Below are 17839 nucleotides of genomic sequence, written 5' to 3' on the forward strand. Positions count from 1 at the left end.
TTGGAACATTTAGGAAACATGTTGCCGACGGTTTACAGCATATGCACAACATATGTCTGCTGGCATATTACAGTATGGGCAGACTTTACACTCCCACCAGAAAAACAGCACTTTCCAGATGAAGTGCAATGGAAGATCCTGCATGGGACACAGAAACTGCAGGGGAAATAAATGTTTCCTATTTATTATTTATTTTTAAATATGTATAACCTGCAGCCCAAAGTATTTGCTCCTTGTGAGCTATACCACAACATCCATAATTTAAAATAAACTAGCTATATCAATATAAAATGTAAAATAAACATGCTGTATCAATACACAATCAATATTCACAATCACAAACAAAACAAAGCAAGTTTGCTAACTGTAAACAGGGTTCTCCATACACAGCATGATGACTTAGCCACAACATGTGAGTGATGTCATCCAACAGCACTGAACAGACTCTTTTCCCTCAGCACACAGAGCTCTTGCTCTAACTGAGCATGTGTGGATGTTCCCACACCAGCGCTGCCTTATGAGACTCTCAGCTGATTGTAGAGCTTAGCTTTAGCTCATTAGTCAACCATCCAGGTAGGCAGGCATGTATTAAGCATGGCTAATTCACCCTGCTCTCTATGGAGAACCCCATTTATTTATGGTAAGCAAATTTGCTTTCTCCAGTCAACAAGCAAGGCTGAATGAGAACAATTACTAAAAAAGCAACCCAGTCCCATCATGAAGAGTGGATGACTGGGTGAACAGGCTGCACAAACCTCTTGCTCAAAAGGTATTGTCACTTCTTGATAGATTGTCCAGACAGTATTGGGCTGTGACGGTATGAACTGATGACCAAACTGCAGCTTTACAAATGTCTTCAAATGAGCCACAAAGGTAGCCATGAGTCTCACTTGATAAGTCGTGACAGTCTGTGATTTGGAGGCCAGCCAGAGTATAGCAACATACGATACAGTCTGCTAGCCAGTTGGACCAATTTCACTTGGCAGCTGCTATGCGCAGTCTACTAGGATGATAAGAAACAAAAAGTCGTAAAGCCTGACGATGTGATTGAGTTCTCTTCAGTTAATAAGCCAAGGCTCTCTTGCAGTCCAGTGGATGTAGTGCCTTCTCCCCTTGGTATGATTGAAGTCTTAGAAAGAACATGGGCAACACATGGCTTGATTCAGATGAAAAGCTGAAATCACTTTAGCAGAAACTTGGGGTGTAGGTGGGGCACTACTCTTGTGAAAAAACTACATATACGGTGAGTAATGTAGCAATGCCTGAAACTCACTGACCCCTCTAATTGATGTAATCAGAATTAGGAATGCAAGAAACTTTAAGGAAATCAATTTTAATGATTCGTAAAGAGGCTTCAGAGTTGTGCAATACTATATTGAGATCCTATGGCACTAGTGGCTTGGCTACCAAAGGTCTCATATGTCATAAGCCCTTCATGAACTTTGACACTAAAGGATATATATGGATATTGGTTTGCCATCCACTTGAACATGGTAAACCACTATGGCATGGAGATGCACTTTGACTGATGACATACTGAGCCCCGTGGAGGAGAGGGAAAATAAGTACTAAAGCAACACCATTGACTCGCAATCAAACAGGTCCAAAGAGCTTTCTTTAGAACATAAGAACATAAGAAACTGCCATGCTGGGTCAGACCAAGGGTCCATCAAGCCCAGCATCCTGTTTCCAATCAAAATAATAGTTTCCATTTAAATTTTAAACGCTTCTAGTTGAAGGCTTCCTGGCAGAAACCACAATGTCCTCAACTTCATTGGGCAATAACGGTGAAGTGATTAACGAGTGCTCAACATCCACTCCATCAAGTTGAAAAAAGAAAGGTTCAGATGACATAGATGACTGTCCTCTTGAGTTAAAGTTGGATCAGATCCCAAAAGGATCAGAGGATGGATTGAGAAATGGACAAGGTATGAGAACCACACTTCTGGGCCATGCTGGAGCATTGAGGATCAAGAGTGCCCAATCCTTGAGCGCTTTCTGCACTGTTCTGGCCACCAGTGGAAGTGGTAGAAAAGTGTATAGTAGATCTGTATCCCATCTGAGCAGAAAAGCATACAGAATGGACCTGAACTTGTTTCAAATCTTTCCACCTTCTTGTTGACCTCCAATGCAAACAAATCAAAGGGCAACCCCAAAAATTCAATAACTTGTTTGCCACTGCTTAATCTAGAGACAATTTGTGAAGACGAAACACTCTACTAAGGCGATCTACCATTGTGTTGGGAAGATAGGTTTATTTATTTAAAAAATATGTGAACCTACATAGAAACATAGAAAACATTTCTTGGCAGTTTATAATAAGACAACCTTGTGGTTGCAAGCCCACTTCCAAATTCTTAGAGATTCTTGGCAAAGGGTCCATAACCCTGTGCCTCCTTGCCTGTTGACATATATTACTGCTACCTGATTGTCATTTTGGATTCAAATTTTCTTTCCCTGAAGGTGGTGTGAAAAAGCTCTTAATGCATGTCTGATTGCTTGAAGTTCCAAAAGGCTGTTCTGAAACAGCCATTCTATTGACAACCAGGTTCCTTGAGTTCGGAAAGGACCTAAGATGGTAACTTTTAAACCAGTGTGCAGGCACACATATTAGGGGTGTGCATTCATTTGCAACGTATTGGTAATCTGCAACGTATAGGGCCATATTCGTTGTATTCGTGGGGAAGCGAAACATATTGCAATTCCCCACGAATACAACGAATCTTCACCAAATTATTCGGCCATCTAAAGGAGCGAATTTAAACAAACCCCCCACCCTCCTGACACCCGCCCCCCCCCCCCCAAGACTTACCGAAACTCCCTGGTGGTCCGGGACCCATCTACTGCACTCACGCTGTCGGCTGCCGGTACTCAAAATGGCGCAGATAGCCTTTGACCTTTCTATGTCACGGGGGCTACCGGTGCCATTGGTCGCCCCTGTGACATAGTGAGGGCAAAGGCTATCGGCGCCATTTTGAATACTGGCAGCCGACGGCCAGAGTGCAGGAGGTCGCTCCTGGAACCCCGCTGGACCACCAGGGACTTTTGGCAAGTCTTGTGGGGGTCAGGAGGGTCCCCCAAGACTTGCCAAAAGTCCCTGGTAGTCCAGCGGGGGTCCGGGAGTGACCTCCTGCACTCGGGCCGTCGGCTGCCAGTATTCAAAATGGCGCCAATAGCCTTTGCCCTTACTATGTCACAGGGGCTACCAGTGCCATTGGTCAGCCCCTGTCTCATGGTAGAAGCACAAGATGGCACCGGCCGTCCATTGCTCCTACCATGTGACAGGGGCCGACCAATGGCACCGGTAGCCCTTGTGACATAGTAAGGTCAAAGGCTATCGGCGCCATTTTGAATACTGACAGTCAACGGCGAGAGTGCAGTAGATGGGTCCCGGACCCCCCGCTGGACCACCAGGGAGTTTTGGTAAGTCTTGGGTGGGTCAGGAGGGTGGGGGGTTGTAGTTAATTAAATTTTAGCCGGGAAACGAATAAGAATGAATGCATGAACGTATTGGGGGCCCCCCTTGCCGAATGCAACGTATCTGCTCCCGACGAATATGAATACCGAATGCAACGTATGCGGTCCCTCTGCACATCCCTAACACATATACACACATTTATCAGCCCACACCTAGGGATGCGGACATGTTACAAAATAGCCTGACCATGTGCATATATGCGCTCAATTTTAAGTGGACGTATGTGCAAATGCCGCTTCTACCACATAAGTGGGGGAATTTTAAAAGCCACATGCACCTATGCTATTGCCAGTTTTCCCAGTTCGCCTAGTTAAGGGATAGGACTTCCAAACCCCCTAGTTTAATAGCCTCCCTTTTCCCCTGTTAGCCCCAACCTTTAAAACCCTGCTGATCTACCTAGACTTTTTTCTTTTACTACTTACATGCCATTCATAGAAGGAGTTAAAGATACGCAGGAGGGGAACCCGGCACATGCCAGTGCACATAAGTATTTATATGCTAAATTCATGATGAAATCGAGGAATACCCATGCCCCGCCCAGACCACCTGCATGCCCCCTTTCAGAAATGTTTCATTTATGCACGCAGCGGCATTTAAGCATGTATCCTGGCAGTTTTCAAAATCCGCTTGGTGCACACAAGCCCAACATTCGAACATATACCCTAATTTCAGAGCATGTCGGGTTGTTCATGATGGGGAAGAAACCAAAATGGGGGGGCCCTCATCTCTAGGATATTCGGGTCTAACCATCATTGGATTTACCCCTTCATTTCCACCATGTCCTCTCCGAGCATGACAAGGGCCGAAGCAACTGATCCCCTGAATGCAGAAGCCCTATTGAAGAATCTGCATGTTAAAGTTGATCAAGTAAACCACATGAACTGCTGCTTCCATGTGACTGAGGACAACCAACATTTACATGGCTGGGACTTAATGCTTCTGTATAATTCTTTGCTCAAGGTTTGAAGGCAGCACACTTGCTCCGCCTGAAGAAATGCTCTCTCCTCCAGAAAGTCTATTCATGTCTCTATGAACTTGATTCTTTGGGTCAAGACAAGGTTTGATTTTGCAAAGTTCACAATGAATCCAGTGACCGAATAAGTTGCATCATCTTTTGCAGTGAATGCAATACCCCTGGCTTGGGAAGACCAAGCATAAGCCAGTTTTCCAAGAATTGGAAAACACCGACACCCCCATCCCCCCCCAGCAATGAAGATGTGCTGCTACTACCACTAGGCATTTGGTGAAGATACACATAGCCTGAAAGGACAGTACTTTGTATTGGTAGTAAGAAGAATCCACCATGAAACGAAGGTATTGCCAATGAGAGTGCTGGATAAATAAATGGATGGATGTGTGAGTATATGCATCATTCAGATCCAGGGCATAAGAACATAAGAAATTGCCATGCTGGGCCAGACCAAGGGTCCATCAAGCCCAGCATCCTGTTTCCAACATAGGCCAAACCAGGTCACAAGAACCTGGCAATTACCCAAACACTAAGAAGATCCCATGCTACTGATGCAAGTAATAACAGTGGCTATTCCCTAAGGGGTAGATTTTCAAACCGCGCGATTTGGCGTACTTTTGCTGGCGCATCAGGCGCAAGCAAAAGTACGCTGGATTTTAGTAGATACGCGCGTAGCCACGCGTATCCGCTAAAATCCTGGATCGGCGCACGCAAGGCTATCGATTCCGTATAGCCGGCGCGCGCCGAGCCGCGCAGCCTACCCCCGTTCCCTCCGAGGCCGCTCCGAAATCGGAGCGGCCTCGGAGGGAATTCGCTAACGCCCTCCCCTCACCTTCCCCTCCCTTCCTCTACCTAACCCCCCCCCTACCTTTGTTGGGGGATTTACGCCTCCCAGAGGGAGAAGTAAATCCCCGCGCACCAGCGGGCCGCTAGCGCGCCGGGACACGACCTGGGGGCGGGTCCGGAGGGCACGGCCACGCCCCCAGACCGCCCCGGGCCGAAGCCACACCCCCGGGCCCGCCCCCGAAACGCTGCCGACACGCCCCGAAAATGCCGCGTCGACCGTCCACGCCCCCGACACGCCCCCCTCGACAAACCCCGGGACTTACGCGAGTCCCGGGGCTCTGCGCGCGCCGGTAGGCCTATGTAAAATAGGCGCACCGGCGCGCAGGGTCCTGCTCGCCTAAATCTGGGCGGATTTAGGCGAGCAGGCCTCTTAAAATCCGCCCCTAAGTAATCTTGATTAATAGCCGTTAATGGACTTCTCCTCCAATAACTTATTCAAACCTTTTTTGAACCCAGCTACACTAATTGCACTAAACACATCCTATGGCAACAAATTCCAGAGCTTTATTGTGCGTTGAGTGAAAAAGAATTTTCTCCGATTAGTCTTAAATGTGCCACTTGCTAACTTCATGGATTTCCCCTAGTCCTTCTATTATTTGAAAGTGAAAATAACTGATTCACATCTACTCGTTCCAGACCTCTCATGATCTTAAAGACCTCTATCATATCCCCCCTCAGCCGTCTCTTCTCCAAGCTGAACAGCCCTAACCTTTTCAGCCTTTGCTTATAGGGGAGCTGTTCCATCCCCTTTATCATTTTGGTTGCCCTTCTCTGTACCTTCTCCATCACAACTATATCTTTTTTGAGATGCGGCGACCAGAACTGTACACAGTATTCAAGGTGCGGTCTCACCATGGAGTAATATAGAGGCATTATGACATTTTCCATTTTATTAACCATTTCCTTCCTAATAATTCCTAACATTCTGTTTGCTTTTTTGACTGCTGCAGCACACTGAGCCGAAGATTTTAAAGTATTATCCATTATGATGCCTAGATCTTTTTCCTGGGTGGTAGCTCCTAATATGGAACCTAACATTGTGTAATTACAGCAAGGGTTATTTTTCCCTATATGCAACACCTTGCACTTGTCCACATTAAATTTCATCTGCCATTTGGATGATCAACCTTCCAGTCTTGCAAGGTCCTCCTGTAATGCATCACAATCTGCTTGTGATTTAACTACTCTGAATAATTTTGCATCATCCGCAAATTTGATAACCTCACTCGTCGTATTCCATTCCAGATCATTTATATATATATTGAAAAGCACAGGTCCAAGTACAGATCCCTGAGGCACTCCACTGTTTACCCTTTTCCAATAAGAATATTGACCATTTAATCCTACTCTCTGTTTCCTGTCTTTTAACCAGTTTGTAATCCACGAAAGGACATTGCCTCCTATCCCATGACTTTTTAGTTTTCTTAGAAGCTTCTCATGAGGGACTTTGTCAAACACCTTCTGAAAATCCAAATACACTACATCTACCGGTTCACCTTTATCCACATGTTAATTAACCCCTTCAAATTAATGAAGCAGATTTGTTAGGCAAGATTTCCCTTGGGTAAATCCATGTTGACTATGTTCCATTAAACTATGTCTTTCTATATGCTCTACGATTTTAATCTTGAGAATAGTTTCCACTATTTTTCCAGGCACTAAATTCAGGCTCACTGGTCTATAGTTACCCGGATCGCCCCTGGAGCCTTTTTTAAATATTGGGGTTACACTGGCCACCCTCCAGTCTTCAGGTACAATGGATGATTTTAATGATAGGTTACAAATTTTAACTAATAGATCAGAAATTTCATTTTTTATTTCCTTCAGTACCCTAGGATGCATACCATCCAGTTCAGGTGATTTGCTACTCTTTAGTTTGTCAATCTGGCCTACTACATCTTCCAGGTTCACAATGATTTTGTTCAGTTCGTCTGACTCATCACCCCTGAAAACCATCTCCGGAACATCCTCATAAGTAAACACAGAAGCAAAGAATTCATTTAGTCTTTCTGCAATGGCTTTATCTTCCCTAAGAGCCCCTTTAACCCCTCGGTCATCTAATGGTCCAACGGACTCCCTCACAGGTTTCCTGCTTCGGATATATTTTAAAAAGGTTTTATTAAGAGTTTTTGCCTCTACGGCCAACTTCTTTTCAAATTCTCTCTTCGCCTGTCTTATCAATGTTTTACACTTAACTTGGCATTGCTTATGTTTTATTCTATTTTCTTCAGATGGATCCTTCTTCCAATTTTTGAAGGATGTTTTTTTGGCTAAAATAGCCTCTTTCACCTCACTTTTAAACCATGACTATAATCGTTTTGCCTTCCTTCCACCTTTCTTAATGTGTGGAGTACATACGGACTGCGACTGTAGGATTGTATTTTTAAACAATGTCCATGCCTGTTGAACACTTAACTTTTGCAGCTGCACCTTTCAGTTTTTTTCTAACTATTTTCCTCATTTTATCAAAGTTTCCCTTTTGAAACTTTAGTGTTAGAGCTGCAGATTTACTTATTGTCCCCCTTCCAGTTATGAGTTTAAATTTGATCATGTTATGATTACTGTTGCCAAGTGTCCCCACCACCATTACCTCTCTCACCAAATCCTGCGTTCCACTAAGAATTAAATCTAAAATAGTTCCCTCTCTTGTTGGTCCCTGAACCAATTGCTCCATGAAGCAATCATTTATTACATCCAGGAACTTTATGTCTCTAGCAAGACCTGATGTTACATTTGCCCAGTCAATATTGGGGTAATTGAAATCTTCCATTATTACTGCACTGCCAAATTGGTTAGCTTCCCTGATTTCTCTTAGCATTATCATCTATCTGACCATTTTGTCCAGGTGGACGGTAGTATACTCCTATCACTATACTCTTACCCAACACACATGGGATTTCTACCCATATAGATTCTACTGAGCATTTAGTCTCTTGTATGACCTTTATCCCTTTGGACTCTATACCCTCCCGGACATAAAGTGCCACACCCCCACCAAGTTGATCCTCCCTATCATTGCGATATAATTTGTACCCTGATATAGCACTGTCCCATTGGTTATCCTCCTTCCACCAAGTCTCTGTGATGCCAGTTATGTCAATCTCATCATTTGCTGCTATACAGTCTAACTCTCCCATCTTACTTCTTAAGACTTCTGGCATTGGCAAACAGACATTTCAAAGTGTGTTTTTTGTTTGTATTAACAACCTGCTTTTCAGTTGTTAGGGATAATTTGGAAATCATTAGCTTCGGTGATTTTTTACATATAGGCACATGGACTATGTTTGCTTTTAATGGAACCTCTCTGTTGGGGTGCCCTAACTCTCCTGTTTCATTAGTATCCTTCAGGGATACATTTCTCCTAACCATGCACTTCTGAGTGACTGTCGGCTTTCCCCCTTGTTCTAGTTTAAAAGCTGCTCTATCTCCTTTTTGAAAATTAATGCCAGCAGCTTGGTTCCACACTGGTTAAGGTGGAGCCCATCCTTTCAGAAAATATCCCCTTTCCCCAAACGTTTCCCCAGTTCCTTACAAAGCTGAATCCCTCTTCCCTGCACAATCGTCTCATCCACGCATTGAAACTCTGGAGCTCTGCCTGCCTCTGGGGACCTGCACGTGGAACGGGAAGCATTTCAGAGAATGCCACCCTGGAGGTTCTGGATTTCAGCTTCCTACCTAAAATCCTAAATTTGGCTTCCAGAACCTCTCTCCTACATTTTCCTGTGCCCACATGTACAACTACAGCCGGCTCCTTCCCAGCACTGTCTTATAATCCTATCTAGGTGACGTGTGAGGTCTGCCACCTTCGCACCAGGCAGGCAAGTTACCAGGCGGTCCTCACGTCCACCAGTCACCCTGCTATCTACATTTATAATAATCGAATCACCAACTATGATGGCCAGCCTAACCCTTCCCTCCTGGGCAGTAGCCCTGGGAGAATTGTCCTCAGTGCGAGAGGACAATACATCACCTGGAGAGCAGGTCCTTGCTATAGGATCACTTCCTACTACACCAGGGTGATGTTCTCCTACTTATTATTATTTATATACCATCGTTCCATGTAGAGATCACAATGGTTTATAAATTGACAGTCTCCTGCTTAAATGAAGGGCAGGATGGTGTGGAGGGAGTTCATTTTGAATTTCTCCCACAACAGGCTCTTGTTCAGACTTTGGATATCCATGATAGGCTTCAATTTGTCCTATTTCTTTGCAATTAGGAAACAATAGGAGTAGAATCCCTTGCTACGTTGGTCTGGAGGGACAGGTTCTATCATCCATTGGATGAGAAGCAATTCTACCTCAAGATGGAACTAAGTTGAGCAAGACAGATCTAGATTGAGGGCTGAAAAATGGGGTAGCACTGAAAGGCAGAAGTGCAAACGGTAATCAGATTCCACAATCTTGAGAATCCAATGGTCTTTAGTGTTCTTCCACCACTCCTTCAGGTTAAAGATGGATCCACACTCCTATAGCACAGGTTGAGGCCTGAAAGTCAAGGCCAGTCAAAACTTAAGCACAGGTTTGGGCTGGACTTGTTGCAACATCTTCAGATAACATCTCTCATGTTGACTGTGAGCCAGAAGCTGTTGCTGTGGAAGCACAGGTGGTTCACGATATCACTGGAATTGGCAGAAAGGGCATCACTGGAAGTAGGAATGCTTAAAAATGAAGGATGTCTCAAAGATGGTTGCACAGAACCTGTTGAGATAGACTGGATGGGAAAACACTGCTCATTGATTTTGACAACTGGTTCTCCGAGCTTGTCTCCAAACAGGTTTTCCCCAGAACAAAGAACATCTGCCAACTTATGAGGCACATCTTCTTGCAGACTAAGGGCTCCTAATCAAGACATTTGGTATGCTCCAATGCTGCTGCCAACAATCTGGCTGCAATATAAAACAATTTGTACACTGAGCGAAAGAAATGACATTCACACTCTTCTGCTTCTCAACGAGCCTATGGAGATGCTGATTGGTCTCCTTTCCCCAACTCCAATAGGGGCTTCAGTGTCTTGATGCAATCATGTAAGTACTGCACCATGTAAAATTACATAGAGAATCAAGCTTTGAAAAAGCTTTGTCTTGAAGTTGTCCAACAATCTAGGCTCTTTCCCTGGTGGGATGCTGGAGATAATCCTTGTCTTCTTTGCCTATTTCATCACTGATTCCATTACAACTGACTGGTGCAGTAGCTGGACTACTCAAACCCTGAGGTTTGCTGAACTCTTTCCCTTAGGTCCTTTTTCCTGGCTACTGGAGGGGCAAGATGCCGGATTTCCCACATTCTTATTTGTAAATCCCACAGGATCGAGTGCACCAGGATCACTGCAGGTTCAGCTGGTGTTTCCATGATCCAGAGAAACCTAAAGACTTCAAGTGCAGAGGTCCTTGTTCTTGCAAAAGATGACTCCAGAGCTTTCCCCAAGTTATCCAAGAACATGGAATAGGAGAAGTCTCCTGGCAGTAAAACGTGTTCTGGAAGATCAGGTAGGGGATCAGAGGGAATCCCTGTTGATCCTTTTTCCAATTTAACCCAGGACCCCAATGATGATGACACACATGATCAGGGCAAGGTCTTCTGTCATCTCAAAGAGGAATATTCTAGGGCATGTTCTCAGACTGGGTGAACCCACAGTGAGAGAAACGGCAGGGACTACACTCCACCATAGGATTCCTGATGGGACCTTCCGTAGTGTAGAGGCGAGAGGGACTCCCCCTTGGGGTTCAAATCCAACACTCTAGACAGGAGAGGTTAAAGAGTGCCCTCCTTGTCCCTAGCTGCCAGTGAGATAAAGAAAGTCTTCCCCAATTCTGCTACTTGGTCTATGGGCTACTGTGTCTTTTAACCAGGAGTTTAGGAGGAGGGAGGAAGAGACATCTTCCGAAATCAGTATAGACACATCTTGCTGAGGAGCTTCCTGTGGACTCCAGGAGGGGGTCCCGTCCTGGAGCAACTGGACTGGTGGATGCATGGAAACCAGTGGCACCATGGAAAATATTGGGTCTGGCATCTCCAGGTGAAGTCCTTGCTCCGAAATCCTTGATGGAGATACTGCTCTGGAGATGAGAATGGGAGGTAAGTGAAGTAAATCCCCTTTGTGGCCTCCTGATCTCTTTGAATGAATTGAGTGTGTCCATGGAGCCAGGGAGCAATATGCTGACATGGCCTCAATTATAAATTGTTTGAAAAACCAGTGTCATCAATTTAAATTTTGTTCTCTAGGCAACTGGGAGCCAATGGAGGTTGTAAAGCACTGTGATAATGTGTATCCAGTAAGAAACTAGTGAAATTAACCTGGCTTCCATATTTTACATAATTTCAAAAACACCCAAAGGTTTGCCAGGAGGATCACAATAAATAGTATTACAATAGTCTTTGGCGCAGATTTTATAAGGTTGTGTGCGCGCGCACATGGACGCCCAATTTTATAACATGTGTGCGCAGGGGCTGTGGAGTTCAAACCCTGGATCACTTGCTGTGACCTCTGTAGTCCTCTCCCGAGGGATACTGGGAGCAGTATGCAGATGAGCCTTCCGGTCGTCTTCTACTGCAAAGGGTGTGGGGCCTCTGGAAGCTGGGGCTGTGGGGATTAAACCCTGGATCGTTTACTGTGACCTCTGGAGTCCTCTCCTGGGGGATGCTGGGAGCAGTATGCAGATGAGCCTTCCAGTCCTCTTCTAGTGCAAAGGGTGTGGGGCCTCTGGAAGCTGGGGCTGTGGGGATTAAACCCTGGATCGTTTGCTGTGACCTCTGGAGTCCTCTCCTGGGGGATGCTGGGAGCAGTATGCAGATGAGCCTCCTGGTCCTCTTCTACTGCACAATATAATACTCCTATAATCAAAACCTTAATTACCCTCTTGCTCTCAGAAGGAATTGTACCACCTGGCTTAAAGCAAGCTGTGATAAAACCAATTCTGAAAAACAAAACCCGCAGAATTGATGACTGGGACAACTATAGGCCCATATCCAACTTGTCTTTTCTTTCAAAAGTACTGGAAAAAGCCATGTTATCTCAACTTGTGAATCGTTTGGAAGAACAAGATATCCTTTTCCCTAATCAATATGGATTTAGGAAACATCGTTCAACTGAGACTGTACTCCTCTCCTTAATGGACTCCGCTTTACAAGGGTTTGATTCCTATTTTCTTGTGCTAATCAATTTAACAGCCGCCTTTGAGACAGTGGATTATACCTTGCTATGCCATCAGCTGAGCAACATTGGGATTGATGGCAGTGTTCACAAATGGTTCTCCTCCTTTCTATCTAACAGAACATTCCAAGTCAAATTGGGCAACCACACATCTGATACTTTTCATATTGATACAAGTGTACTTCAAGGCTCAGCCCTCTTGGCAACACTATTCAATATTTATACAGTATGCTCCCACTGTGAAAAGTACTGGCGGGCTTAGGAATTACTTTCTTCTTGTATGCTGATGACATGCAGTTCTATATTCCATTCTCCAAATTACTGAAGAATACAAGATCCATACTTTCAACCTACATGAAAGCAATACAGCAGGAGCTATAAAAACTCAAACTAACATTAAACCCTAAAAAGACTGAAGTCATTTGGTTAAGTAGAAACGCTACAATGGTTAAACTAACGGGCCTAAGCATGGGTAATTTCCAAATTACTCACTCTCAAGTACGGGATTTAGGTATCCAGCTAGATGAGAACCATACTATGAAAAAACACATCAATAAATTAATAAATACAGGCTACGCCAAATTGCATATATTATTTATTTATTTATTTATTTATAACTTTTATATACCGAGATTCAAATGAATATCACATCGGTTCACATACAACTGGGAAACCAAAAAACTAGTAGGGAGAAAGGAAGGATAAAGTTACAATTAACAGGGGATCATAAGGAACGGGGAGAGAATGCGGAACGGTCTAAGGGACCAACAGGTCTATACAGTACAGTGCGCTCCGACGGAGCACACTGTTAGCCAGCTCTGGACGCGTGTTTTCCCTTACCCCTTATTCAGTAAGGGGAGGAAAACGCACGTCCAACCCGCGGCACCTAATAGCGCCCTCAACATGCAAATGCATGTTGATGGCCCTATTAGGTATGCGCGTGGGATACAGAAAGTAAAATGTGCAGCCAAGCCGCACATTTTACTTTCAGAAATTAGCGCCGACCCAAAGGTCAGCGCTAATTTCTTCCGGCGCCAGGAAAGTGCACAGAAAAGCAGTAAAAACTGCTTTTCTGTGCACCCTCCGACTTAATATCATAGCGATATTAAGTCGGAGGTCCCGAAAGTAAAAAAAAAGTAAAAATAAATAAAAATAAAAATTTGAATTCGGCCCGCGGCTGTCGGGCCGAAAACCGGACGCTCAATTTTGCCGGCGTCCGGTTTCCGAGCCCGTGGCTGTCAGCGGGCTCGAGAACCAACGCCGGCAAAATTGAGCGTCGGCTGTCAAACCCGCTGACAGCCACCGCGTCCCTAGCGCCTCCTCAAAAAGGAGGCGCTAGGGACGCGCTAGTGTCCCTAGAGCCTCCTTTTCCCCGTTTTTCCCGCGTCACCTAATTTACATACAGAATCGCGCGCACCGGCGAAGGGCTGGTGTGCGCGCCGGGAGAGCAGGCGTTCGTCCGCTCTCCCGCGGTCTTACAGTATCGACCTGCAAGTGAGAGTAATAGCAGGAAGGATACAGCAAACTTACAACTTTGTTGAGATAGCAACTATATTACATAATATATTTACAAAAACTGTATGACAGTCAAAAGCCCTAGTGGTTGCAGCAAATTGTTATGACAACGTATAATGTTTGGGTTTACCAGAGATAGCTATAGGAATGTTAGGAGGATAAAGGTTAAATGGATGGAGTTATGGAAACTGGTAGGAGTGCAGAGACTAGGAAGGGATTAAGTGAATGCTTGGTTGAATAACCAGGTTTTTAACTGGTTAATCTTTGGAGGCTTCCACATCGTATTGCAAACTCTAATCTTCGCAAACCTGGACTACTGTAACTCTTTATTACTCTTTCTTCCCACAAATACCCTAAAACCATTACAATTATTACAAAATGCAGCTGCAAGACTTCTGCTAGGAACTAGGGATTTTGATCAGGTTACACCCTGGCTGATTTCTCTACACTGGCTACCAGTACAATCATGAATCTATTTTAAAGTATTAACGTTAATATTCAAAATTATTCACTCCAGTGACACCAGTATGATCGGTGTGACATTACAACCATACACACCTCAGCGAACACTAAATAAAGGACTACTGACTGTTCCCACAATACGGAGCACACATCTGTCGCAAGTAAGAGATCATGTGTTCTCCATCGCAGGCCCTAAACTTTGGCATTCTCTACCCGAGATGTTACGTTTGATACCAGATAGAAAGAGATTTAAAAGTGAGGTAAAACATGTCTATTCAAAAATGCATACAACCTAACTTAAAATAATCAGAATGCAGAGAACAACAATAATAAGAAAGAAAAAAAGAATTCAATTAAAACATGAGGTATAAATTTAATGAGTGAATGTAAGAACCCCAATGCATTGAACTGGCTTTTATGTGAAATCTGCTGTATTACTATATACTCTGTACCTCTCGCCTAAAGTCCTAGATCTTTAGAAATTCAGACAAAGCCTATTGACGACTACTACCTCTGTAACCCGTCTTTATGTGTTGATACATAGCTATGAAAGTTACTTTTGTAAAACCTTATGATCTTTACATGGAACGATGGTATATAAAATATCTAAATAAATAAATACTCTGCATGAATCTGCTTAATAATCAACTAAGAAAACTTGCATGAGACGCATGGGAAGAGCCACACAGCCGCACAGGAGAAAAGCTCTGCAAGCTTAGAGAGACAGCTCTGCCCCGTAACGCCTGGATGACGTCACCCAGACAGCATGGCTAAATCATCCTGCTATCTACAGAAAACACCATTTACGGTAAGCTAACTTGTTTTTTTTTCTGATTATACCGTTTATTTTCTGCTCTTTATATTGTTTTCTCCTAGGCTCTAATAAAGTTCTGTTTTTGACAGTTCAAGACTGGAGAGATATGACATCACTTCCTGTATAGGACCTTTAAATACTATACCATTTCAGCTGGGTCAGAACAACTTCTTTGAACATTTGGATATCGGAAAATATACTACGGAGCGATACACTATTAAAAAAGTTTCCCCTGATGCAGATTGTCCAAAACACCAGCTAACATCGGGGTTGGGTTAATTTTTATGTTACACATGTCTTTGTGTTACCACTTTCCAGAGGAAGGATTTCATTTATTGTTAATTTTTTTTATATGCAATTGAAAATACTTGAGAAATTGATACTTTTCGCACCCAATCTGTGCCAAATAGGTGAGTGATTGAGAAGACCTGCTAACCTCTTTTTTAAAAGAGGTCTAGCATGTCTTCTTGGCTTGCTGATGCTGAAAATACACACTTCTAAATGGGTTATAGTTTTGTCTACTAGTATTTGCTACTGTTCCTTTCTATTGTGTTGATATATCCTCAACATATGGCAGTAAGCCTCTCCGGTTTCAACACTGTACTTATATACCACCTTCCTCCGTGGTATATAAAGGTAGTATGAGATAAAAGTGAATCCATGAGCCATTCTCCATACTTACTGGATTCAATTTAACATCTTTGTACCCAGTTCAGTAAGGGCTGAACTATATGAGCCAACTTTTCAAAATCATTGAAGATACTAAACTCAACACACACTATCCCTCTCTGGACATACTGAAGGGGTTTAATCAATAGTGGGGATACACAAGCACCCATAGATCTGATACTGTTCCCTCAAATTTTTGAAAGGCTATGTGCACAAAAATTTTCTTCTGTACAACTTTTTATAAGTTGGGTCCAAATTTGTGAGCTATAAGCCAGTATAATGCAAATAATATTGGGATTTCTTGTGAGCACTATGTTTTGCTGTGTGCACAGGATTTATGACCTGTGTGCACGCACATATGCGCACAGCTTAGAGGGAACAGTGGCTGGCACCCATGGGCTCAACAAATGATCTATAGCAGGGGTGGCTTTAACACCATCGGCACCCCGTGCAGAAACTGGGAATGATACCCTTTATGACAGGGGTCCCCCACCCCCACCATTGAGGTCAGTGGTGTCTCTTTGAAGCCACAGCAGCGCCCCTGGATAAAAGAAACCCCGAGTGGTCACTCAGATTACACATCCCTAAAGCCAGCCCTGATCTAATGAGAGCTCTCTTTTTTTCCCCCTGGATTTTTCTTCAGATGTAAAACCTACAACGAAGTCTTACTACAGACAAAGGAACACAAAGAAGAGGCCTGTGGGGGGTCTCACAAGTTTGTGCATTTTGTTTGGGGGTTTTTTGTCAGCTTACAAGACTCCGGCCTTTTCGTCCTTCTGGAAGGGGGAACCAGGCCGGGGGTTGGGGGAAGGAATCCTCAGTGCTGAGGGACTCTGAAGCCACAGGTGAGACGACGAAAGAGTTCATGGACCTGCAGGCATCCCCCCCAGAGGGACACCAGAGCAAGGCTGGATTCAAGCATTTTGTCTTGGGAGCAAATTGAAAAGAATCAGAGGAAGGGGAAGCAAAGTTAAGTACTAACAACACCCCCCCCCCTCCTCCCCCGAACTATGAAACTTGCATCTGTTAAGAGTAAACAACTAAAGACTGCATCTTGGTGGGGCTGGCAGCGCCTGAATTGGGCCCGCCTCCGTTACCTACCCCCGTCTGCTTCTTGGTGGGCTTCACCCGCGCGTAGATCTGAATCGTTTGCTTCACCATCCCTGAGCCACTTCGCTGCCTCCCGCCCGCGAAAGGGACGCGGCGGGGCTGCCCAGCGACCGTTGCCAGGGAAGCCGACCGGCGTGCGGACCACGCGCGCTCCTATTGGCTGAGATCGGAGCGGAAGTGGTTGGGAGGGGGGGGGGGGGGGTTTGTCAGGTAGAGGAAAGGAGGTTGGAGGCGATCCGGGACCGTGAGAGGGAGCTTAGCGTTTGCTGCTGGCTCCGGTGCCTGGCTCTAGATTCACGTAACTTTATTGGCACCACCATTTTTCAGATGTGGCCAAGTGATACATGAAGTAAGGAGGCTCTCTGCCTCTTGAGGCAAGGGCCGTATAACTGGGCAGCCGTGCTGTAGACAAGGGGAGGGGGTGGGGGGCACAGCGCAAGGGTGTGCTGGGCTAGGTGGGGAAAGGGCAGGACAATAGGATTAGTGGGCCCCAGTGCAAAACGGAGCAGGAGCCAATGAGACAAAGAAGGCGGCGTCTCGGAGCTCAGGTACTTAGAGGTAGTGGGGGGGAGCACATTTGCGGCCTGCAATGGAGAGCAAGGGGCTGATCTCAGCACGGCTGTGCTACAGCAATTTTGCTTTCACTTTCACTTTGCCTCCAGCACGGCTGTGCTGTAAGAGGAGCAGATCAGTTAAAGGAGCAGGAACGATTTCTTTGATTACATCATTGGGTAAAGTACAAAGATTTTGCGGCTTATAGGCAAAATGTTGAGAATATTAATGGTAATTGTGTGCTGCTAAGGTCTGGAAGGTGTATGCTCAC

General features: G+C 44.7%; 1 protein-coding gene across 2 annotated transcripts in view; it reads right to left on the reverse strand.

Annotated features, from left to right (window-relative positions):
- The window catches only part of KIF6 (kinesin family member 6), an 811696-nt gene extending 794479 nt beyond the window's left edge, over positions 1–17217 (reverse strand). For both annotated transcript variants that reach the window (XM_029592929.1, XM_029592928.1), the window contains exon 1: positions 17008–17217. In XM_029592929.1, coding sequence (XP_029448789.1) covers positions 17008–17067 — 60 coding nt within the window. In that variant the 5' untranslated portion in view covers positions 17068–17217. The remainder of the gene's footprint in view (positions 1–17007) is intronic.
- Positions 17218–17839: the final 622 nt, after the last annotated feature.

The sequence above is a fragment of the Rhinatrema bivittatum genome, chromosome 3 (assembly GCF_901001135.1).
Source record: "Rhinatrema bivittatum chromosome 3, aRhiBiv1.1, whole genome shotgun sequence".
Taxonomy (NCBI): Eukaryota; Metazoa; Chordata; class Amphibia; order Gymnophiona; family Rhinatrematidae; genus Rhinatrema; species Rhinatrema bivittatum.